The sequence below is a fragment of the Gossypium arboreum genome, chromosome 1 (genome assembly GCF_025698485.1).
Source record: "Gossypium arboreum isolate Shixiya-1 chromosome 1, ASM2569848v2, whole genome shotgun sequence".
Lineage (NCBI taxonomy): Eukaryota > Viridiplantae > Streptophyta > Magnoliopsida > Malvales > Malvaceae > Gossypium > Gossypium arboreum.
Window position 1 is genome coordinate 114,718,034 of NC_069070.1, and position 26,126 is coordinate 114,744,159.

A 26,126-nucleotide genomic window follows, 5' to 3' on the forward strand; every position below is an offset into this window, starting at 1 on the left:
CTGTTCAGTGAAAGAGATTAAAATGACCCACATGTCTTTAAACTTATTTTCAAGATGGAAGAGCAGTCTTTTTCATTTAAGTTTTGATTTAGTATGCAATCATATGCAAGTTTGGGGTTTTTTTTCATCTTTCTTTTTCTTCTTATATATATATTTTCCCTTTTTAATGCTATCTTTTTCTTGTCTTAGATACATCAGTTAGCAGTGTTCTTAAGAAATGTGAACACACACAGCAGGCTAAATTGGAAAAAAAGTTAACTGTTGTTATGATTATGATTGAAAGTGAAGTTTAAAATAAAACCCTCAAGAATGTTGAATACGGATATGTTTAATCTTTTCCAGATACGAATACTTGAAAATAATAATAATAAGTCGGAATAAAATAGATCGAGTCGCAGAAGCACTTGCACTGCACAAAGAACTGCCAACCAGTTCAGTGGGGGCTAAGTTCTGGTCAGCTATTTCTTTACTTTGCTTGCAAAACCCTAGGCTAGCTGGTTAAGGCTAGTTTCTACGTTTTCCTTTGAAATGAACTTCAAATATAGGAAAAAGGTATGCAAATTCGAACAAAATTAAAGACATTTCCTGTTTAAGCTTGTACTGAAATGAACATTTATAAATCAAATAATCAGAACTATTTTGTCCACCGTACTTCATTATTTATATACAGCATCTGCATGCATGCAGTTTCAACTGCCTCATTAGTCATTAGTTACTAGCATTTACAACTTTTATTGCACAGCTGAACCAAAATGTTCATTGAAACATATACCATTCAAAGATGTATTTTAATTGTGGTGTTTTCTTGTGCTGCTGGTAATTAAGATCCAAGGCATCCTTAAAACCTTTTCCGTACGATTTTAAGTGCGCATCATCTTTCAATCTCTCTAAACCCCAAATCCTAAACCCCACAGCAGACACCTTGTGTTCATCCTCTGCAAATGAAAAACCAAATCCTCCTTTGAATCATTATTGTCCCTGCAAAAGCCTTATTATGACATATAATGTTTGGTAGATATCTGGTTAGATACTTTATGGGGTGACAGAACCCAGCACTTGAGTGTCTGAAAAATTAGTTGTCGTCCCCAGAATTGAAATTATTCCCATTACTCAGAATGAACGCACAAACAGAATTTGCAGCAATGGATTTTGATAAAAGGGTTGTAAGGAACCCAAGATTTATTGCAGTTAAAAAGTGATTTATTATGTATATGAACTGTTACAGTTGATGTTATTACAGGAGTACAAAATTTCTATTAGACCTCCAAGAAAGAGTTGATGGTCTTGAACCCATGGTTATCTGGAAGTGGACTGTTCCCCGGACGGACAGAGATTATAGCCTCCATACCTAATACATGGATAATCATGAATATGTTACAAAGTATATAATATCACCTTAATTTCTAGTTCGAGTAACATTGACAACTTATGCAAGGGAGTGCAGTGAAATTTTAATATTTCTATTATGGTATTTTGTTGTTTATGGAAATGATATGATTCAGATTCTCTTCTAACAGTGCAGCATATCTAAGGGGGAAATAAAAACAAACAGACAAACCAACAAAAGAGAAAAAAAGGAAGAAAGAGTATGAATAAAAGTTTCATTTACTTTGGACAATGATTTTATATCTCAGAATATCGACACTGAAGAAAAAAACAGAAACAGTGGAACCTATGACTTTTGTAATCTGGCATACACAGATGAAAAAATTGAGCAAAACAATTACCTGCAGCTTTTGCAGCAATGGCTTCTTGATAGATATCAGTCAGAAATAGTATCTCAGATGGCTTATCAACACCCAAAGTATCGGTTATTTCGACATAACTGCGTTTTTCTCTTTTGTTTCTGCAGGCAAGGAACGCAAAACGACGTGTCACCTTGAATTAAAATTAAGTGATAAGAATGGAAGCTATGATGGATGTTGTGAATTTACCCCACTGCAGTGTCAAAATATCCAGATAAATACTTTCTCAAATCACCAAATTTTGTATTTCCAAAGAGAAGCCTCTGAGCCAATCTGCTACCACTAGAATATATGTATACCTGTGTTTAAATGAGGAAGCAGTGGTTGACATTGAAATTGAACTTACAGAAAAATAGTCACGCTATGTTACTTGGACTTAAAAATGAATGCCGGATGTGAGTATGGGTCCAACATGGGAAATTCTACCATGAGCTCCACTTAAATTTGCTTAGGAAAAGCTTTTACCAAAATATCTAATGATTTACCAATATTTCTAACTATTTACTACCAATATTTTTAATGATTTACAATGTAAGAAGTATTGGTAAATCGCTAGATATTTTGGTAAAAGCTTTTCCTAAGCTTTTTTTAGTGGAGCTCATGGTATAAGTGCTGGTCCAACATAAGCATGTTCCATTTTCTAAGTTTTTACATGTATTTGGAAAATCCTTGGAATGTCATATCCTCGGACACACTGTTCAGATATGAGTCAATACAGGTACTTCAGCAAAAATGAAGAGTTGGAATAGCATAGTCAAGGAGTACCAATCCTTTCGGGAAGGAAAGAGGGAGAGGGTAGAGATTTAAAACGCTATACACTCAGAAATAAGAGAACGCATCCTGTTTCTGTGCTAAGAGATGGTACAACATTATGACCAACCAGTATCACTAGGGAAGAACAATTATATTAACTTGAACTTGGGTCTAGATCAGGTCCAAATGGACGCAATCAACTGAGAAGATTGGCTTCAGTTTTGCATAATGATTAAAACAGCTTGTGAAAACACTGCATCATGGAGTACGTGCATACAAAGCAAAGACAAATATGGAATCCAGAACTTCATTCAGGAAATAAAAATGTAGAAAAATGAAGTCAAGAGTAAAGGAAATATGCAAGATACCTTCACACCCGAAGCATGCCACTTTTCAAGGGCTTCTGGTACATCATCGAAAACTATTCCTTTGAGCTCATTGTTCTCAAATCCAGTTCGCCAGATATGACCCTATTTAGCTTCATATATCAGCTCTATCCCAAAGGTAAGCTTTAAAAATGTAATTTCTTTAGTTCTTTTTTGCTTACTTGCAATTGCTTCAAGGCTGTGATTTTTCGATCAGCTTTTATCATTGCTTCCACATTAGCAACTAAAGCTGCAATTACCTCCTCTTTTTCAGCATCCTCTGAGGGGATAGGTACAGCGCCAATAACACCTTGCTTCAAGTCATCTTCAACCTGTAGAAAACTTGTTATGCATTCAATATAGACATCTGATTTAGGAGTCAATTTAGAGTTCTTTGGTTGCTAACTAGTATGGTCAATATTGAATATCCCATTGACAAAACTAAAGAATAGAGGTTAACAAGTATCCTTTCATTGTCTAGTTTCATTTTCTACGGTTTAATTTTAATTAAGAACATAAAAGTAAGACTAAAGAAACATTAATTCCTATTTTGTAGCATGTGCTATATCAAGGGCTTGACAAGAGATGCTAAGTCCAAATGTCCATCCAATTCGCATCTCTCAAACCATGTCAAGCAAAACGAACACTCCAGCAAAAAGCCAGGGTCTCACAAATAAAATATTTAAAAAACTAAAATGATTTGGAAAATTAACAGATCATCAAAGAAAATACATTCCTTGCAAATATACAACAAAGGTTCAAAGTATCTAGAAATTAAAATGGCTCTAGATTTTAGGAACACAGTTCATTTTTGAAAGTATGATCATGTATTGGGTATATCACACAAGTTTGAAAGCACACCATTTTAGGAAAGATAATGGGAGTCAATTGAATTAAATTTAAGCATCAAGCCAAAAGCTCAGCCAATCCAACCAAAAATTTGAATAGCTCATATTTGTTCTTCATTTGGTTAAGACTCCTAGAAGGAGTAATCAGTTTCAGTTCACTGGCAGAGCTTAACCAAAGCAATAAGCATATAATTTCCAGTAAGAAGCATCTACCAGAAGTGGTGTCCCAGACTCCAAGTGAAATCATATATGCAAGTCTCAATTCCCAAATTTCCATTATAAACATAGGAGTAAGGTGATATGGACACTTTAATTGCAATAGGAGTTTTTAGTTTTATTTATTTATTATATATCAGGTTTTACTAAGAGTTTTAGTTTTACTTATTTTATCTATTATATTAGGTTTTTATTTCCTTCATAAACTCTAAGTTAGGAATTCTATTTTATGTCAATTAGGACTATTTCCTTTGTCATTAACAGTCTATAAAAGGCTGTCAATATGAAATAAAGAGGTAAGCAATTATTCTATCAAAAGAAACGTTATTTTGAGAGGGGGTTCAGTCAAGGACGAATCTGCCTTTTGAGTAACCATAGGTCGAAGCAAGAATTCTTTCTCGTCTAGACCTGTGACTAGATCCTACGCCAAGGCGCATAACAACTTGGTATCGGAGTCAGCTGTCATGGGTGGCGAAAAAACTTTGACAGCCAAGCTGGAGGCATTTATGGAACAAATGGCTACAAGGCAACAAGCATTAGAGGAGCAGATGGCGATTTTATCTCTTTCGGTCCAAAAGACAACGAAAGAGAATTTAGAAAAAAATAATGAAGAACAAGGCAGCAGTGGAGGCAAGAAAAGAAATTCAGATTCACAACACGGTGGGGGCATGGTGCCAAGATACTCCAAGATGGAATTTCCCACTTATGATGGTGTTGGTGATCCTTTAGGATGGTTAAAAAGATGCGAAATTTTTTTTGGCAATTGGCGGACCAGCGAAGAAGACAAAGTCACTTAGCTTCATTCCATCTCTTAGGAGAAGCACAATTGTGGTTTGATCAAATCGAGGAAGAGGAGGCAAATCTGGATTGGGAGAGCTTTAGAGAGTGTTGTCATGTCAGGTTTGGGCCACCTATGAGTAATAACCCCTTGGGGGAACTTGCAAACTTGAGACAAACTGGGACGGTAGAAGAATATCAACGCCAATTTCAATCACTACTCGCTAGGACTACTGATCTTAAACCTCGACAACAAGTAAACCATTTTACTACTGGATTGGTAGAGGAACTTAGAATTGATATTGAGATGCAACAACCGGGAAACCTTGGAGTTGCAATGAATATGGCTCGAGCTTTGGAATGTAAACAAAAAGTCTCTTCCAAGATGTTATCTCAAACCAATCTAAACTGGTCAACTTCCCAAAACACTGACAGCAATTCAATCATTCCAACAACTCAGAACATTGCAAAGGGAGGGGGACAAACAATAGAACCAATAGGGAACAACGGCAAAATAGGTTCTTCTGCACCATTTATTAAGAGATTGACACGAATAGAAATGGCGGAAAGAAGGGCTAAAGGGCTTTGTTATAATTGTGACGAGTCTTATTCCATGGGACACAAATGTAAAAGGTTATTTTGGATAGAAGTACCAGGTGTTGAAGGCAAGCAAGATGATGATGAGATAGATGATTTTGGATAAGTTCTGAAGTTTATTTTGAATTTGAGCTTGAGGACAAGCTCAATTCCGAGAAGGGGAGTAATGATATGGACACTTTAATTGCAATAGGAGTTTTTTGTTTTATTTATTTATTATATATCAGGTTTTACTAAGAGTTTTAGTTTTACTTATTTTATCTATTATATTAGGTTTTTATTTCCTTCATAAACTCTAAGTTAGGAATTCTATTTTATGTCAATTAGAGAGGGGGTTCAGTCAAGGACGAATCTGCCTTTTGAGTAACCATAGGTCGAAGCAAGAATTCTTTCTCGTCTAGACCTGTGACTAGATCCTACGCCAAGGCGCATAACATAAGGTTTCTTATTCATTGACATTCAATTGTGGCTTAACTCTTAAAATTAATTATTTCCTCTAAGATGTAAAAAAAAAATTGCCTCAAGAAGCAAAGCCAAAAGGTTGAATCATGATGCAACGTAACATGATAAAAGGTACAAAGGTCCAAATAAAATCTTACTTGAGAACGTAACAGCTTAATATCATCTTGGGTTTCAGCACTAGCATATGTTGCAGATAAATGCCTCCCGACGTTGTTTTGGGCATAAGGAAAGAGAATATCAGTTACAAATGAAATAGGAGTGGTAGTTCCTTCAATGTCAAGGACAATGCAACGCTGCAACAAAGCAAAACATAGATGAGAGTGTTTTTCTGATGGTTGAATGTAACAATCTTCTTGTTCAGCAATAAAACAATCAGAGTCTACCAGTATGTCATTTGTCCATTCAAGTTAAAAGACAACCCCATATGGAAATTTTTGTTAGAGGGGAGATTATATCATGTATAAATCCTGAATTTAACCAATTGAAGGGAAAATATGTAAATTTCTTACTGGAAATGGCTTCCCATTACAATTTGAATCTGCTATCCTGGCCTTTTTTGACATGTTCATCCTGCAATCGACACTTGGGACTCCTTTAACAACCTGAATGGGGCCATGATCTGGGGTAGACCAGTCTAAGCCGAGTTGGTGAAGTTTAATAGCAGCATCAAAGAGGTAATGGTAACATTCACTCTGAAATAGTATGTCATGGCAGAAGTAAGCAACAGAAGATTACCTTCTGCAACATGTAAGAATGTATATCTCACTAGGAACAAGCATCAACTTTTAACAAAGGTTTTTTTCTTTTTACTATTCTTTTTACATTCTAATTCATATGCATACAAACTACTTTTGGCATCTGTAGTAAAGCCATGAGAGTGAGGCTCCATGAACACATTCTGAAACTTCCCTAGTTTGAATTCAAATGTATACACAAGTTTCACAAACCTGAGTTTTGGCACTAATCCATGAGTCTCCCCATACATATATGCCATGATTGCGGACAAGCACAGCAGTTATTTTAGGATAGGCTTCAATCTGAAAAATGTTAAAGTTAACTTCATTAGAATGAAAGCACACTGAAATGGATTGCTAGTGAACTGCAATGAAGACAATATGTTCTTATTAGCAAAATGGTACTAGGAAATAGAAACACTTAGCCCTCGTTGATATATGGTATTTGATTATCTTATTCAGTTATATGGTCATCATAAAACAAGTCTCTTTATCGCTATTGAAAAGATCAATGCAGAAGAAACATACAGCTTTAGCAAGAGAATCAGTGAGCTCGTTTTCATAAGCTGTGTTCTCAATAATTGGGATCACAAGTTCATCATAGTAACCATGTCCTTGGATTCCTTTTATCATTTCCATATGAGTGATCTGCAAACATCCAAAAGAGAAAAAGTAAAACAATCACTAAAATAACACAGATGTGAGCAGTAAAGAAAGAATTTTGAAGTGAGAGAAATAGAGAGAAACGCAATTTAGAATAATATTACAGTCAACAATAACTTACACGAAACTCTTTCAAATGTGGATTGATCATTGTTGCAAGACAGGATTCCATTCCATGACTGTGGATAACAGCCCCAGCATCACGCATATGATATGCCTGAATTAAAAGGAAAAAAGAATACTGGTGACAAATAGCAGTTCTACTTTGACTCCTTAACAAAACCAAGTAATCAACAACTAACCCTTGGTTAAAAGTATTAATAAGAATCTAAGTAGTTAAAGAGTTGTATTCCAGATTGGTAAAACAAAATTATGTCAACCAGTTGCAGAATGTAACAGATTAAGTAACAAATACGATTTACTTTTACAATGAAAAATTTAACAATTTAGCCGTAACAACCACAAGAATATACATCATTTTACACCCTCCACCAAGTTTTCAGTTACAATAGGATCAAGAGCACCTAAACTAGATGAGAGCTAAATCTGCAGGTTATCAATTTGTGTCTGGGATCTTTAATCTATTTTTGCACCAAAACAAGCGAAACTTGGCCATCTTCTGATTTCAATCCAATTGTAGTTTCTTTTGTATGGTTTTCCTACAAAAACACAGATAATAGTTACCTTCATGAAAAGCGGAGCACAATCAGAGCATTTAGGAGGCTTATGAGGGTATGGCTTTGGAGAAGGTGAAGATATGATAGCCCCATCTCCTGATAATACATACATGTCCTCCGGTTCCATTCTCTCCTTTTGGACACCTATCAAATTACCAAGTCAAAAACCCATAGGTAAGCTATTCTAGAAGACAATACAAACAGTATCTCTCAAGCAAGATGAAAAGGAATAAATAAACATACAATTGAAGATGAATGAAAACATACAAAATGCAATGAAAGACAAGTTCTATCCACAGGGCTGTCTACTGAGTCAAGTAATAGTAATGGTATCCACAGATTCATATGGTCGGAGTAAAATCAACACTCAAAATAGTAAAAGAAATGGCATCTCAAACTAATGGAAAAAAGAACAAACATTTGGGCTTGAAAAGCATATAACAAGTAGCCAAAAAGGCCATAAAAAGGGAGAAAGTTTGAGCTTAGATTAACCACAGCCCAGATATAAAAGTCATTCATGCTTGATAATAATATCCAAAAGCAAGAGTGTGAAGCAAAACAAAGAAGTGAGCTGATCAGCAACAGCTAAGTTACTAAACCCTCGTGATTAATAATAATAAAAAACACAAATTTGAGCTTCAATGACTTATAACAGAAGCTAAAAGAACCATCAAAAAGAAAAAAAAGAAAGTTATTCAGCTTGAATAACAACAATCGCTATGGTTAAAATTCTAGATTAATATAAAGAGAGGGATTGAGCCAGAGTATGGAATGCCCATAAGGGAAAAGAACCGAGGGAAAAAAGAGAGAAGTAAAGCGCTAAAACAATAACAACCTATCAATTAATTATAATAAATTCAACTTAGAGTTAGAACAACAAAACCCAGAAATAAAAAAGTTAAAAACAAATGATCCAGCAACAATAACATGATTCAACGATCAAGTTCCCAAATTAATGATTAAAACAAACTAGAATTTTGAGCTTCAATAACAAACAGTCATGACCGAGAACCAAAATATCTAGAAAAAAGACATAATTAATCTACAATAACAATGATCCAGAGATCAAAGACCCCAAATTAATAAAAAAAAGAGAGAGCTTAAAACAAACAGATTCGAGTTTCAATACCAAATATTAAGAAGCCAAAAACAAAAAAAAAACACGAGTATTGATTGAGGAATAGTTACCAGAAGGGGACATGAGGATGAGTTGTTGAGGCTTAGGGATAGAGCTATCATGGACCTTCATGGTGATGCTGCCACCTGTTCCTGAGACCCATCCAAGGCTATAGAACTGGCGACAAAGCTCAGATATCAAAGATCTCGCCCCCTTCACTGGTTCGCTTTCCAAATAAGCTTGTGAAACACTCCCCATATCAACGCCTCCGTTCACTACAGCCACTGCCAAAACAAAAGGCCTCTCTTTTTATATATATAGGTAGAACAAAAAGCAGAATCTTTAAATAAACCAAAGAAAAAAAAAGCAGAGTTCTGCGGGAGCTTTAAAATATGCCCTCTAAATAGTAGTAAGAAAAGAATATTAAAATGTTGAATCAATGTTAAGCAGTGGGACAAGACAAATTGTGCTGGACATGTTTTGGTTTGATTCGTTTAATGAAAATACGATGTTTTGATCCAGTGATTAATTTAATTAGAGTGTTGTGAACGAAAATAGTATGGGAGTTTGGTGAAAATAAAAGATAAGAAGGTAGTTTGGTGAGTGTACTTTAGGAGTTACCAATGGCAATGGCAGCTATTGACTGCACCAAATTGGCATTTATGACTGGAACTTTATTCATGATTTTATCACATTTTGGGCGATGGTCAAATTAGGTGATTTTGTTTTATTCTTGAGTATTTGATTTAGTGTGATTAAAGTGTTATATGGATTAAACTATTATGATTTTTGTTCGAAAAAAATATTAAAAATTAAAAGGAAAAATTTAATCCGACATTAAACTATCGAAAATCGATACAAATAATGTGACATATTAGTTTCATATAATCTCATCTCATGTTACATGAGAATTTATTGTTTTATTTGGGTTAAACTCACAATTAATTTTTTTTCTTTGAAATAACATTTTAAGTGAAACAAATTTTTATATCAATTTTATGATTTATATTTAAATTGTGATTTTTTAAAATTTTATTTCTAATATAAGACTAGTCACTAAATTCATTAAGTTGAATTTTGCTATCTTTAAAATCTTATGTGATAGACATCAAAGACGAAGCCAAAGATTTTCTGAGGGCAGGAGGTGAAATTGAGTTATATATTTTCATGAGAATTAATGTAATTTCGCCATTGTATTAACATATATCTTTGTAGTTTTTAGGATTAAATAATTTTTATTATTTTTAGGGTCAAATTATAATTTACCATTTATTTAATTAAAATTTTATAACATGTAATAGAAAAATCATGTAATGTCATGTTAGATTATTATTTTTACATAATACTCGTAAAAGTTACATTATTTAGTTGATAAATTTAATAGATATTATTTGAGTCGAATTGAAACTTTAAAAATAAAAAATAATATAAAATTACAATTTAACATAATATAAAACTGATAGATTTCTATTATATCATTTGGGTAACAACTAAATTTTATAATTGGAATGATGCCAAAAGTAAAAATTAACCAAATTCCTTTGGTTTCTTTGGGCTAAAAAACCTTGCCATCACTCTAGAATCCAAGATCTTTATGGCTTCTTTAGATTTAATGCAACTAGATCCCTTATATTGGCTCAGAGAAGCTCCTTGAGACACATAGTAATCCATTAATGCTTCAAAACTTCCTTGCTTCAAAACCTTCATCTCCAAAGCTGCAATTGCATTTTCCTTCCTATACAATCTGTATATAAACCCCAATGACTCTTCCATTCTAGAGCAACATTCCGCCATTATCGTCCTATCAAGTCCTACAATATTGTCGTTGCCTTCTTTTGCCTTGAGCTCCCAAAATACGACATAGTGACCTGGTATTGAAGATGCATCAACATGGCTAGTGTACCATCTCAAGATGAACCCTAATGGATCAAGAAGGGTCTTTGCTTCGTTCACCGCATTTAAAAGATCCAATTCACTTGTTTTATCTGATTCGATACTTAGGATAATGTTCTGCCTCTCTATGAATTGAAATCGAGGTGTGTTGTTGTGGAAACCGATCACCTTTAAAATGTCTCCAACTTTGTATTGATATAATCCTAAAAAGAAATACTTATCAAAGACAAGGTTAGATCATTACATGAAACTTTTCTTTTAGGTCAATTTATAGTTTTGGCCCTTCTATTATGTTTAAAATTGGATTTTAGTCCTTGAACTTTAATTTAACATATTTTAATTATACCTTTAATTATGACACTTAAATTTACCAATGTAAATCGTTTCTTAAAAGCACTTGTTCTAATTCATCATGCTGAATGAGGTATTCTTAAGTAAAAATGCACATAAATATTTTAACCAAAATAATTAAATTATAAAAGTAAAATAAAGGGATAGAATTATGTCAAAGTAAAAGAACCAAATCCTAAGGTTCCGTTTGTTTCACTGAAAATGACTTCGGAAAATGATTTCTGGAAAATGATTTACTTTTTTGGAAAAGTTAATATTTTCTGGCATTTGGATAAATCTATATAAAATATTTTTTTGTTGTTTAGTAGATTTCTTAAAATATTTCATAAAAGTTGTTTTCAATTAAAAATATACATTTGAATTTTTTATTTTTTCATTATTTAATTGAATTTATTTTTATCTATAATTTTATATTTCACATTGTTTTTGCATGTATTAAAAATATTATGTTAAATTCAGATCCATTACAACGTCATTTTTAATTACATGACTACTAAGTGAGTATTTTTATTTAAAAATGTGACATCAACAAAATTAACAAAAAAATTAACGATGTCAACAATTGGACTTGATTTTCAAATTTGAAAAGTAAAGGGACTAAATTCTTGAAAATAAAAGTAAAAAGACTAAATTACAAATCATGAAGTGTACATAGACTTATGACATATTTTAACCTTTACATCGTAAAACATTTATTATTAATATATTTATAATTGTAATAAATATTTATTATTGAAATATTAATATTGAATATTTTCAATAATACGTGAATAATATTATTTAAAATTATTATTTTTAAAATTTATTATTAAAATAAAATTGAAATATTAAATAATTTATTAAAATAATAAATTATATTTATTATATTAATAATTTATTATATGACTAAATATAAATAATTAAATATGTATGTTTAATAATATTGAAAAATATAATATTTTAAATATTTTTAAAATAAAAATAAAATTTATTATCAATATAATAATATTAAACTTGATTTAATTTAATTTTATATAAAAATAAAATTATTTATAGATGAGCTCTTTCCTGAAAAATAACTTACGCTTTTCAAAATGGTAAGTTTTTATCTTGACCTGTAAGTTATTTTCCTTTGATCAAACTATTTTCTATGAAACAAACATAGCAAAATGTAGAAAACATTTTCAGTAAAATTTTTTACATGTAAACAAACGGACTCTAAATGTAAGTATAGCAAAAGATTTTTTAATCGCTATAGATCAGATAAGGAATTTTACCTCCATAAGTTGTAACAAGTAATTGACAAGATCAAGAGGTCTAGCATTAAACTGAATCTGTTCAGACATGGTTGCGCCGTCTTTTTCCACAGGAAGGAATTCAAAGTAAGCCATGTTGGGGAGGAATGTGTAAGAGACCTCAAAAGGCTTACTTAGAGGCTCTAAATTGATCCCACAAATAGCCTCGGAGCAAATATAACCAGTTGACACTAAAGGCAGCCCTCCGCTCTAGAATTCAAGCGTTTCAGCGTATTGGCTCATAACTCCTGTGGTAATAGCATCGACGAGCTTGGCTTTAGGCCATAGCTTTACGATCGATGTTACAATGTTTCGGCAGCCAGGATCAGTGACCCAATCGCTTGTTCGACCCGTTCTTATGTTGGAGCATAGCTCTCCGTAGTACTGTTCTAAAAACTTGATGGCTCTTAGCACAACGGTGGCAAAGGTCGAGCCGACTGAAACGACTTCGTCTCGGTGTATTAAACCGAGGAGTAGTTGGCAGAACATGCTCTGGTTGTTGTCTGGGCAAAAGATTGTCTCAATGGGGCTTGTTAAAAGCTTGGGAATGGCGGTTCTAAACTGGGGTTGATTCAACATGCTAGTTAGAACAGTTGTTGCCTTGAGGCCGCCAGCGGTTTCAGACCCTGTTTTGGCAAACAAAAGTTGCAATCTCTTGCCGGTTTTGTCTAAGTCACCAAATCCAAATTGTCTGAATAAATAGAACCCATTTACTAGCTAGTTTTCTGATTTGGTTGAAATATCACATACATACATACATGCAGTACAGTTTCTTACTTATTCATCAGAGATCCCAACAGGGCAAAATAATAAACAGCAATTTGATTATAAGTTTCAACCGTCACAGGTATCAACTTCGGCAGGCCTCCTGAAGTTCCAGTGCTGCGTATAATGAAACAGGGAATTGAAATGGTAGGAACTAGGAAACATATATAGCAAGAAAATTTAAAAGAAAGACAAGAATTTAGACCTTAAATGGAACTCGTGGACAGGTTGGGTTAAAAGGATGTTTGATGTCTCCCCATTGGCGATCCGGTCAATGTAGGGCTTGATATCTTCAAAAGTAACAATGGGAACATTGGTTTTGAAGCATTGCTTGTCGGCATCGCCATTGATGAATCGACTCAGATACTGTGTTCCTGCATTTGTGGTCAGTATATGGCTCAAAACCTGTTCTTGGATTTGCTGAGCATTGGTGGTTAGTTCTTCCATCAGCTTCAATCCATCTTCATATTCTTTTGTAATTTCCATTGAACATTTCCATTGAACCTAACTGTAATTTCTTGGCTAAGAATATTAACACCTCGCTGTTTGCAACTTTATAAGGCTTTTTATATATATAATACAGGAAAGCGGCGGATGGCCTCGGTGTTTGCAACTTTATAGGGCTTTTTTTATATATTAATTACATGAGATGTGAAGCTAAACAAATCTCGAGATGGTTTGGACTCTTTTACCGACATGAAAGGCAACAAATCTCCTAACGTATACATCCACCTTCTTCGGGGCAGTTTAATTAATTATTCCGATTAGATTAAAATTGTAGAAACGGGGTACTTGATTTGCAAATTGTAGAAATGAGGATATTTGGAATTTTTTACTCAAATAATGTAAAAAGAATAATTATTTATCAAAATCGGGTAAGTAAAAAATTATTTACAAAAATGGATATTTGCTATAGTTCTTCACCGGTATTGCCTGACACACTCTAACTGCATCATCCAAAATTTCCTCCAATCATTACAACATGATTAGTTTTTTTTTTAAAAAAGAATTTTTTTTGTGTCATCATTGCGTCAGGTGACACCGATATGTAATTTTAAAAAATACCCAAAAATAAATAAATATACCGAGTTAAAAAATATTTTTTAATAGTATTGTCGGCGTGTCAGGCAACACCCAGAAAGTTAAAATTTTTTTACTCGTTGGTCACGGGCTCCCATGCCCTTTCTTTTCATTTCAACTTTTCTTTTTCTTAACTATTTTCATTTTTATTTTTTCAATTCTAAAATATATATTTTAATTGATGTTGTCGACGTGTCATGCAGCACCTCCGGCCGTTATATATACCCAACCCACCTGACCAACAATCTTTTAGTTTTGAAAGCTAGTATTTTATTGAAATTTTTTGTAGCAATATCAGAGAAGAAAAAAAATATCTTTTATTAGAAGGGGAGAAAAGAAAAAAAGAGAGGAAGATTTGTGTTTTATACAACAAAAGTAAAGTTCGAATTAGTATTGAATATGAAAAACCATATCATCGTATATGTTCATTTCGATAAAGTAATTTTAAAAACAACTGTTGGTTGTATATTTTAATCTCATAAAAAAAATAGGAATGTAATTTGTAAAGAATGTGTCTGTCAATGACATGAAAGGAAAAATCAGTGCAAAATTTGCTCGACGTTGTGGGTGTAGAATGTTGAAACTATTTTATAAATTTCCAATTTCATCAAATCTTATAAAATTTACTGAGATTAATGTAATACCCTATACCCGTACTTGAGACCGGGATAGGATACGAGGTATTACCGAGATTTTCAGAATAATTTCAATTAATTTATATTACTTAGTATTCATTTTCATGTTTCATATAACATCCTTTTCATATATTCAATTCAAAATATCATATAAAATACGATACAATACTTAAATTGTCATATTTACATGCTCATTCAGGATATACGAATCTACCTGACTAAATTGCAGAAGTACCAAGATTTAGGGGCATATTGGTAATTTACCATCTTCCCAAATTTCACCCAATCTTAAATTGATAATTTCATTCAATTTATTAATTTAGATAATAAAACAATTCATTCCCTTCAATTTAGTCATTGTTGACATTTTTACAAAATTTACCCCTTAAAGTTTTACTTTTATTTAATTTAGTCCATGAGCTTAAAACATGCAAATTAGCCATGCTAATTGAATATTCTTATATATTTTCCTCCTCCTCCTCTCCATTCCACATCCTTAATGTATATAACACACTTGTAAGTAACATTATCTATAATTTTTATTATTTACTTTTATGAATATTCAAGTTGTCCATCTGTGTCATAGTCACTAAATTATTTATATCTGGATCTATAAAACTCTAAATTAAGATCCGCTAATTTTCCCTGAAACCAGACTCATATATCTTCTTACCATAAAATTTTCAGAATTTTTAGTTTAGCCAATAAGTACAGTTTATTCTTTAAATTTATCACTGTTCTGCTGTCTGACAGTTTAGACCCTTCTTCACTAAAAATTAATTATCTCACAGTAAAAAACTCGGATAATATTCCTGTTGATTTATCCTGAAAATAGACTCATTAGGGGTTCTAAAAATATAACTTTAAGCCTCTAATTATTTTTCTCCAATATTTGGTGATTTTCCAAATTCAGAACAGGGAAACCCGAATTCATTCTGACATTGTCTCACAAAATTAATTATATCTCATAATTTACAATTCAATTTCTTATAATGTTTCTTCTATAAGAAACTAGACTCAATAAGCTTTAATTTCATATTTTATTCATCCTCTAATTCAATTTCTACAATTTTTGGTGATTTTTCAAACTTAGACTACTGCTGCTGTCCAAAATAGTCTTAGTGCAAAATGTTGATTTTCTACTTTTAATTTCAATTTAATCCTAACTAAATTCACTTACTTTTCTATCTACTTTTAATTTCAATTTAATCCTAACTAAATTCACTTACTTTTCTATCTTAATTCATACTTTACTTCTACTAAATTTTTAACCAAACTTAGACATAATTATCTATTTCTCATCATAAAACCATAACTTCAAAATTCTTTCAATTTAGTCCTTAAAGCATAAAACTTATGAATCACTTTACAATTCAATCCTTATTTCATTTCTAACTTGAATTTCTATCAATTTAGCCCTTAATTCATCTTTTTGTTCAACTTAATCAACACATAAAATTTCATTAACTTCCTAACTTTTGATATAATTCATGTAGTACTCTTCTCTAGAATTCCATAAACATCAAAATTGCAAAAAAAGGGATCAAATTGACTTACCTAATAAAGCCTAAGGCTTCAAAAACCCCAATTTTCCTTTTATTTTTCTTTCCTTCCTTTCTTTCCCCTGTTTCGTCTCCTTCTCTGTTTCTTTTTCTCTCCTTTTTCTTTTGTTTTACTTTATATATATATAATATATAATAACAATAATAATAATAATAATTTTATTAAATATCTACTTAATATCAAATATTTATTTTACACTTAGGCACACATATATTATTACATTTGTATTTCATCCTCACCGTACACTTTTCATTTTACATTTATTTATCATATAAATATATTATAATATAATTATTTATTTAATAAATATCTTTCACTAAATAATAAATATCCATTTAATATCAAATACATATATTACAAATGTATATATTTTTATTAATACATTTGTACCAAATCATTACCATACACTTGTCTTTATTTAATCTATTCATCATATAATATCAATTTAATAATAATGAATACATTAATTATTTACTTAAATAATAAGTAAATACATACATGTATTACAAATGTATGTATAATACTTATTACACATTTATTTTATTTTTGCCATACACTTGGCACTCCTTTGGCTTATTTACTTATTTAGTCCTTTCAATTTCTTTATCCTATAATTAAACTTTCACACTTCATTCATTTTAATCCTTTTATCTAATTATCCTTTATTTAAGCTAATTTGCTTCATTAAACTTTAATTAATAACTCTCTTAACTTCGTAAAAATTTTTAATAATTATTTACAAATCTATTTTTCAGAAACGGAGACTCGAAAATGCACTTTTTCGATAACTGTAAAAATTCGGGTCATTACAATTAAACTTTTAGATGATGAAGACGTGGAGACAATAGTCACAATATACTGCCCTAATGGGATGGTGAACACTGAATATGTTCAATTGTTTGCCAAGTTAACGGATGTGGAGCCCGTTGAAGATGTCATTCCATTAACTCAACATTATGAAGTTCAAGACTTGTGTCGATAGGCGATCGTCTATGTGCAGGTTGGACATCGATCTTAATGTTGGATGAGTAGAATCATCTGGTGGTGGAGTGACATTGAGATGGGCCAAAAATCCACACTATGCTCAGACTGCATATAACAACCTTAATTCGAGTCCCTGTTTACAGATACATCCAGTTATGATTGAGACCGATTTGGATGGTGAAGATGGATTCGATAATAATGATGATTCTGATAATAAGGGTGAAGATTTTAGTGACCCCAATGTAGATGAGGTCCCAAATGATATCGACAATGAATGTGTGGATGATGATGAAAATGTTTACGCCCATTCGATTAAGAGCTTGAGTCATGGCACTGTTGCACGCAATAGCCCTGGATCGCACATATCGAGCATAGATCCTGATGCGTCGCATGCATTCGAGTTCCCCGAATACCCCAATATAATATCTGCTCACTGATTGGCGGCATATCGAGCCTTCTTGAATGAATAGTTGGAAAAAGAAGTATATGTACACTAGATTGAAGGATATGCTGTAACGGGAAAGGAAGAAAAAGCGTATCAGCTTTGTAAGGGTCTTTATGGGTTAAAACAAGCCCATCGAGCCTAGAACAGTAAGATTGACTCGTACTTTCAGCACTTTTGTAATAGTTTGCGTTTACGTTGATGATGTGATCTATGCGAGAATCGGTATGAAGATGGTTGAAGATTTTAAGAAAGCCATGATGAAAGAGTTTGAGATGGTTGATCTCGGCTTTATGAAATATTTTCTCTAGTTTCAAGTCAAGCAATCAAGTGGCGAGATTTTTATTTTGCAGGAAAAATATGTGGAGGATCTATTAAAGAAGTTTCAAATGTCGACTTGCAAGCCAACGCCTACGCCAATGGCATTTAATGAGAAGTTGCAGCAAGATGATGACAGAGATGGCTGATGAGAAGCTTTACCGAAGCTTAGTGGGATCTCTGATTTATCTCACTAATACAAAGCCTGATATTGTTCAGCCAGTAAGTGTTCTTTCGAGGTTCATGAGCAAGCCGAGCAAGATTCATTATGCTGCTGCAAAGAGAGTACTCAAGTACTTGTAAGGAACAAAGATGCAGGGGTTGAGATATGTGAAAGAATTGAGCAACAATCTGGCCGGTTTTACGGATAGAGATTGGGCAGGTTCTGTCAAAGATAGGAGGAGTACTTCGAGTTATCTTTTCTGCTTGGGATCAAAGCTGATTTCCTGGAGCTCGAGGAAACAAAACACAGTGGCTTTATCATCTGCAAAAGCCAAATATGCTGCAGCAACAAGGAGAGGCATGCAAAATTGAGCTAAAGAGAACTAAAATTAACAGAAAAGAGAATAAGCTGAGGAGTCATTATTGATAATAATAAGAGTATTTAATTACAAGTTGTAGACCAAACCAAAGAGGTTTCATTGATCAACAAACACCGTAAGGTAGATGATACAATATAACATCAAAATAGACTATTTTACAACGAGGGTGGCCACAGATCAGCATAAACAAATGGCAGTCCCTCCTTTTACTTGCAAAATCAATACAAGTCATTATTAAACATAGGTTGAAATCAAGGTCTGATTATTTTCTAAATAAAAAGATTATCAAATGAAATATTAACAAAATTGAACAAGTACTTGTCGTCATGATTTAAGAAACCTAGTTCAAATTCAGTACCTTATTGATGAATCGAATTGAGCACAACACCACACTTTGACACTTGGTTCTCCTGAAAAAAGAATGTCAGTGTCATTGATTTACAAATTTGCAAAACCATGCATACTCTGTTTTTCCCCAATCGAAAAATTCTACGCAAATTATTTCAAAGAAAAGGAATGAAAGTAGAATGAAATTGACAGTTCTACAGAGGAGAAGAACAGATTATAAATGCATACCCTGAATTCATAGGTTTTTAACACAAAGTAGAGATTAAATATGCCAAAAAAAAAAAAAAAGAAAGAAAAGAACCAAGCATCTAGAGTATAGATTGTAAAGTTACCCGACAAGGATATATAATTATACGTCACAGTTAGAAAATATGATGGAAGGAATATGCTGGACTTTGTAGAAATCTTCTCTTCCTTGCACCATTTTATCTTTAAATTCCTTCGGCATATACTCTATCTTTAATTCTTGGAGGGTTGCAATGCATCTCAATCCATCTGGAAGCATCTTCAGTTTTTCACAACGTTTAATCTCCAAATGGCGTAGAGCAGGCATGGCTCCTTCTTCCACCTTCCACTTCTCCAAATCCCAAACGCATTTAAGGGTTAGAGACTTAAGTTTAGGAAAATGGGGTGCAGAGCAAACCATTTCCTTTCCAATGAAAGCATTCTCATATAATTCCAGAACCCTCAAGTTGGGCAGCTTCTCTAGCGTTGGCATAGGATCTTCCACAAGCTTGCACTTTATCAAGTGTACATAAGCTATACTCGAAGAGAAATGGTGAAAATCTGGTAACTTCTCTATCTTCACTTCTAAAATCAGCTCACACAAATTAACACAACTCGAAAGGAGGTGAGCTAATACTTTCGGATCTATTCCTTTATCATTCCAAATAGACAAGGACCGAAGGCAGTCACTTGCTATAATTGGCAGATTCTTATCCAGCTCCTCCTTAAAATCGAAAGGCCCACAAATTCCCAACTTTCTAAGTTTTGTGAACTTGGAAAGATCTGCAACTAAGCAGTTCCTTGTGTTGAAGTTGATTAGTGTTAAAATGTTTGTCAACGTGTGCAACTTCAATTTGGTCTTATCAGTCATCCTATCCGTGAGATACAGATGTCTTAACTGTTCCAACTTCCATATTATGTTAGGTACATTCATAACACCATCATCAAGAAAACTATAAATTCTTAAATTCAAGGTTTGCAAACACCTTAAGTTGCCCAGAGATGAAGGGATATGTGGACAACTGAATGCAATATCACCTAAATTCAAGAATCTAAGATGGATGAGATTACCTATAGCACTAGATAACTTAACTCCCGAATATCCTTTCGCTCCTCCTTCAAAGCTTAGAGCTCTAAGCTTTTTAAAATTTCCAAACATGTTCCAAGATCTCTGCCATTTCAAAATTAGACTAACAACCCAGACAAACCACCAAAAATCAACCTCATCGGGTTCCGATTCCATAACAAACGGGTGCCAAAAGAACAAAATGGATCTAAGAGGGATACTACTTTTAATGCGCTGAACATGAATGTGTTGATGTACAACAATTCTACGGACTGCCCTCGTATTGGATGGAGACAATGAGGAATCATTGATGATGCTGAGAAAATTTTCTTTCTTTGCTGTTGACAGGCAAAGATCTCTCATTAGATCATGCATGTGGCAAGTTTTGACCTTCAAGGTTGGGTCTCTTTCCCCGACTTGAACCATACACCTTTCCACAAGCTCATCTAAGAAGCCTTCTGCAACATCCTCCATAACTTCTTCTCCATTTCCGTCATCCTCTGTTGATGAAACAATGCCTTCTGCAATCCATAGCTGAATCAATCTTTCTGCAGGTATCTCGTAATCTTCTGGAAATTGGCTCAGATAAAGGAAACATGATCTTAAATAAGGTGGCAAATTATCATAACTCAAGGCTAACACATGCTCAATATGTTGGGCACCTTTACCTTTCTTCAAGTATGATTTAGCATTTTTATGCACAATTTGCCATTCATGTATTGAACTCTTTGTAGCCAAAATGCCTCCTAATACAATGATGGCTAACGGCAGCCCTGCACATTGATGAACCATTTCCTTCCCCAATTCTTCCATTTTTGCATCAGTTATGTTTTCTGAAAAATAAAAATAAAAAACATAATTACTATTCATCGTTAGCATCACATACAGCTTTTCATTTCTTTCAATAATAAAAAAGACATCATCGTATGTGATTTCTTACAAATTAAGTAAAATCTAATTTAAATTTTTAATCAAATTACTAAAAATAAATAAATAAAATTAATGTTTTTAACTTTTCGAATATAACATATTATATATGTTATGACCAAAAATTTATTATAAAAATAATTTATATGTTATAAAAGTGTTCTAAACTTATTTATATGTCCATACTATATATCATAAAAACAATATGCTTATTCATAAAAAAATATATATATATATAATTTTTAATCATAATTTATTTTTCTTTATAAAGTTTCCACAAAAACATTACATTATTTATTAGAATTGTTTTCAAAGTAATCGACAATTTTAAATTTTTTTATAAAAGTTATATATTATAAATTATAAATTATTATTTTTACTTAATTTATACATTATTATAAAAGGAATATAACCTAGTATAAATCTTTTTCAAATTAAATTTATATAAGTTTTATAATTAAAGCTACAAACTATTTGGATTGTAAACGCAAATATTATAAGGTCGATGTTAATTATGGAAATGGAAAATGTATTCTTGCACTATATCGTGGAGTATGGTACCATTTAAGAGAATAGTGTCGACACAAGTATCATAGACAATCAATGAACTCTTTAATTTAAGACATTTAATACTTCAAAATGTGATTAAGAAGATATTTATTGTTCTAAAAACTATTTCCTATATTAACATCACATTAGTATAGTATAAAAAAATGTTGTATCGTATTAACATGTTGCATATTTTATAACTTTAATCATAAGTAAAATTGAGATGATCTATACTTAGAGAATACATAGAAGAAGTAGAACTTAATAATTTTTTATAATTATTAATATTTTGAAAAATTATGTAATTTTGTAATTAAAATTTGTACTACCAAATATGACATAGTAAATTACAATGTAATTACACTTTATTAACCAAATATGTTTAAAAATTAAAATTCTTTGTTGTTACAAGATAACATAATTACTATATTAATAATTACACTTTCATTTAATTATTCTATATTCTCCAAACGTAATAAAATTATGGCATACTTAAAAGAAAAGTTACATCAAACAAATATCATCAATGTAAAAGGAAATATTTATACAATAATAATAAAAATATTAAAAATCCAAAAAATTATATTTTTTCCTAAAATTATAATAATACAAAAAAATCTTAAACTAAAAATCATAAAATTTATTTTATGAAATTACAAAATTGTTAAAAGCGTTCTAAAACATTCAAAATCTATTTCTAACATTATAAAAAAATTATATATACAAATTTGAATTATAGAAAATTTAAATTAAGAAAGATAAAAATATTTTTTATTTACAAAATTTTACAAATTTATTTTTCAAATGAAAAATTAATCATTAGTTTTTATTTTGAGGAAAAATTGCCATTATTTTTTAGAAAATTTAAAAATTGATAGAAAAAATATACACTTGAATGGATTTGAGCCAAAAATAATATTTTTAAAATTTTAATACTAGAAAAGGTTTAATTGATATAAAAATAATATTTTAATAATTTTTGAATTTATATAAAATAATATCCTTATGAAATCACTTTTTAATAATTTTAATTTTTAAATTTATATAGAATATAATTATAATTTAAGAAAATTATAAATTCTTAAGAGTTTTATAATTTTTGTAATTTTAGTTTTTTTTAATTTTATAATTTTTAAAAAGTTTATTTTGCATTATTATTTTAGAATTTTTATGATTTCAGAAAAAAATCAGAATTCTTTATATTTTTAGAATTTTTTCTTTTATTATAACCAATTAAAAAGTTTGTGCAATGTTACAAAGGGGTTGAATCGATTAAATCGAAATTGCTCAAATCAGTAAAAATCGAAAACTAGAACAAAAACTAATAGTTGAATAGACTAAACAAGTTTAATGATTTTTAAAAAAAATTAAAGTTTTAATTAATTAATTATTGTTGGTCTATTAGTTGAATCGACCAAATCGATTGAATCGAGAACCAGAGTTTGATCGATTCAACCATTAGTTCGGTTATTAGAGCAATGTATGTGACATTCGATATTACACCACGTCAGACTTGAAAATTTATATATTCTTTTATTTTCTAAATAATGATGTGGCAGAATCTTAAAATGACACATTATAAAATTTTTATAGTGACTAATCTTAATCAACATAAAAATTCAAATAATTTCAACTTTTGGTTAGTAGCTTACCTAACATTTACAAATATTATCATAAAATTGATTATTATATATGTTTTATTTAATATTATCTTTTTAACATTTTTACTCATAATTTTTAAAAGGATTTTAAATACTTTATTGTGAATTAACCTTTCAAATTATCATAAATTTAAAAAAAATTATATGATTATTTTATTATGTATTCATTTACCACCCTAAGTTGAAAATAAATAAGTATTCTTCTAAAAATTCTAATAAAAAAACTATTTAAAAGTTTAGAGTTTAATCACTTAATTTTAAGCTAACCTACTACAATTTAATTAAAGTAATGAGCATTATATTTAATTTAATTTCAAATAAATTAATAAAAACTATATACTTAAATTATATAGATAGTTTAAGGATAAATCTTAAAATTACATTTTAACTTCAATGTACATTGTTATATATGAACTTTGATTTATATAATTTTGTACATAAAATTTTTATTTGATTCAATTTTTAAAACTATTAACACAATTATCGGCATAACACTATTTTAAATTTACATATTGTATGCACAAATTTTGATCTACTTTATAACTTTTAATATAAAAATATAAACAAAAGAACTTGAACAATAAATCTAGAATAAATATATTAAAATAAGATAAAGATAATAAGTACCTGTAGGATGTGCTTGTGAAAATGCTATCTTTTGAAATAATTTCCAACTTTCATCATCGTTTAAACACTGCAATTCATGTAAGTATCCTCTTCTATCTGCATGCGAAACTATCTCTTTGTTTCGAGAAGTGAGCAAGAACTTGCTGTTACTGTTCATTGCAACTGGAAAAGCAGACTTAAGACTATCCCAAGCCTCTATGCTCCAAATATCATCTAATATCACCAAACATTTATTATCCTTCAAGAAGTTATGTAACTTCTCCGCTAATTCTTCATCTTTGTCAGTATTGTTTACAATTTGAAGACTAGATAAAATGTCTTTCCAAACTCTTATTTTTTGGAATTGTTGAGAAATATATACCCAAACCAAGCAATTGAAATGACCAATAACATGGCTATGGCGGTATATTTTCTTGGCAAGAGTGGTCTTGCCAAGACCACCCATTCCGCATATGGAAACAACCTTGCAACCGCTTTCCTCATCAACAAGAATTGACACCAACTTCTTGATATCATCATGCAACCCAACAACGTTATCGTCGACAATATGAGGATAAGGCCGCCTCAATTCCTGCCTTTGATTTGAAGAACTTGACCCTGCTCCATCCCTTGGCTGTTTTACATCATAGGTTTGTAATCGGCGAGTCAATTGGGTGATTCTGGCTGTGATTTTCTGAATCTCGCACTTGGTTTGGCAGAGCAACCCTCCCTCGTTAAGGATGCAAGCAAATCTTTTGATGACATTAGAGAAACCTCCTTTCCTTCTAGGTGCAACTTTGAGAGCAAAAGTCTCGATCACATCTTCGGCATCATACGCCAATTCTCTAATTTCATTAATACTAGTGCGCACCACCTCATTATCAACTTTCCTCGCATCTGCCTCCTTCAGGAAACTTTGTATCCATTCAAGCTCCTTTTGCAAATCCTCAACTTGGTCCTTCACGCCCATCAACGATGTGACTTCCTGAGTTAGCAACCTCCCAACAGTCTGGACAACAGATGAAATGGCTGAGAAATCCATGATTTTTGTTTTTAGAAAAAAATTCGAAGCAAAGAAAATCTTTGTTTTCTGATGACATTGATGTTGCCCCTTTATTGTGTTTAAAGTTCTAAACAAAGAATCAATCCTGCTTGCGGAACGGGTTTAAGTGATTGCAAAAGGTGCACAAAAGCTTAAGAAAAACATATTAATTATTAACCATTCCCAGCTGCAAGCTTGAAGCAAAGAACAAACGGGGAACACAATAAACTTCGTTGGCTAGAGGGAAAACCAATTCCTGCTTGAAAATGACTAAACCACATCAATCAATAGACATTGGCTTATCTAATTATATGTTATTTGTAACCCCAAACAGTATTCTCTCAAGTCTCAGCTTAGGTAACTAAACGCATAATTAGTAGGAATAGAATACTGGTTTGCCCCCACCAAAGCTATTAATTATCTCCATAAAGCTAAAAGAGCAAGAAAAGGATTTCATTCATACAAATTAAAGAAACGGAATCATATACTTTTCCTTTTAATACAAACTATAATTCCAATAACTCAATACTATACGTTTTGTTTTGATTATAAAAGGACAAAAAAGTATCCTGCCAGATCTTTCATGGTTCATTAGATAAAATTAAACTTTTTTAATAGACATAGTTAGTCTTAAAATAAATATTTCAGTTCGGCAAATTTTTATTTCTTTTTGAAAAGCAAATTTACCATAATACAGACTGCATTACAGATTGAAGCTTTTTTCAGAAAATGATTAAAGTATGAATTTGGTGCTTGGAAATTTAGGGTATTATTTTTTCAGGGAAATTCTGTACTAATTTCTGATATTGTAAAGCATGATTCGCCTCGAATTAAGTGGTAACCAGAAACAGGGGAGGAGCTCAAGAGAAAAAGGGTTATCGAGTAAGCTAAACAATATTTT

The 26,126-nt window shown here is 31.5% G+C and overlaps 2 protein-coding genes and 1 pseudogene across 3 annotated transcripts; all 3 read right to left on the bottom strand.

The window, feature by feature from the left end:
* Window positions 1–1,147: 1,147 nt before the first annotated feature.
* On the bottom strand, window positions 1,148–9,524 carry LOC108483756 (probable bifunctional methylthioribulose-1-phosphate dehydratase/enolase-phosphatase E1). 2 transcript variants are annotated; one of them, XM_017787322.2, is made up of 12 exons: window positions 9,026–9,509; window positions 7,845–7,981; window positions 7,282–7,377; window positions 7,026–7,145; window positions 6,711–6,800; window positions 6,273–6,455; window positions 5,901–6,056; window positions 3,046–3,195; window positions 2,867–2,968; window positions 1,935–2,044; window positions 1,728–1,846; window positions 1,148–1,348 (listed from the first exon to the last, which is right to left on the bottom strand). In XM_017787322.2, the coding sequence occupies exons 1-12, from the start codon at window positions 9,210–9,212 to the stop codon at window positions 1,257–1,259; spliced, it is 1,542 nt and encodes a 513-aa protein (XP_017642811.1). In that variant the 5' UTR covers window positions 9,213–9,509; the 3' UTR covers window positions 1,148–1,256. The 2 variants fall into 2 exon arrangements, with proteins under 2 accessions (XP_017642811.1, XP_052886700.1); XM_053030740.1 differs by lacking the exons at window positions 1,148–1,348; window positions 1,728–1,846 and having other exon boundaries at window positions 1,935–2,027; window positions 9,026–9,524.
* Window positions 9,525–10,409: 885 nt separating this feature from the next.
* Window positions 10,410–13,775, bottom strand: LOC108481644 (indole-3-acetic acid-amido synthetase GH3.17-like; annotated as a pseudogene).
* A 5,044-nt stretch (window positions 13,776–18,819) lies between these two features.
* LOC108481645 (putative disease resistance protein At1g50180) lies at window positions 18,820–25,501 on the bottom strand. Its single transcript, XM_017784754.2, has 4 exons — window positions 24,205–25,501; window positions 19,482–21,273; window positions 19,160–19,211; window positions 18,820–19,010 (listed from the first exon to the last, which is right to left on the bottom strand). Exons 1-2 carry the CDS (start codon window positions 25,223–25,225, stop codon window positions 19,499–19,501), a joined length of 2,796 nt encoding a protein of 931 aa, XP_017640243.1. The 5' UTR covers window positions 25,226–25,501; the 3' UTR covers window positions 18,820–19,010; window positions 19,160–19,211; window positions 19,482–19,498.
* Window positions 25,502–26,126: the final 625 nt, after the last annotated feature.

Coding starts and splice junctions, on each gene's coding strand:
- LOC108483756 (XM_017787322.2), bottom strand. CDS start 9,212: ATGGGGAGTGTTTCACAAGCTTATTTGGAAAGCGAACCAGTGAAGGGG. Junction 6,801..7,025: donor CTGATTCTCTTGCTAAAGCT/GTATGTTTCTTC, acceptor AACATTTTTCAG/ATTGAAGCCTATCCTAAAAT. Junction 6,057..6,272: donor GTAATGGGAAGCCATTTCCA/GTAAGAAATTTA, acceptor GCTTTGTTGCAG/CGTTGCATTGTCCTTGACAT.
- LOC108481645 (XM_017784754.2), bottom strand. CDS start 25,225: ATGGATTTCTCAGCCATTTCATCTGTTGTCCAGACTGTTGGGAGGTTG. Junction 21,274..24,204: donor TTCACAAGCACATCCTACAG/GTACTTATTATC, acceptor TTTATTTTTCAG/AAAACATAACTGATGCAAAA.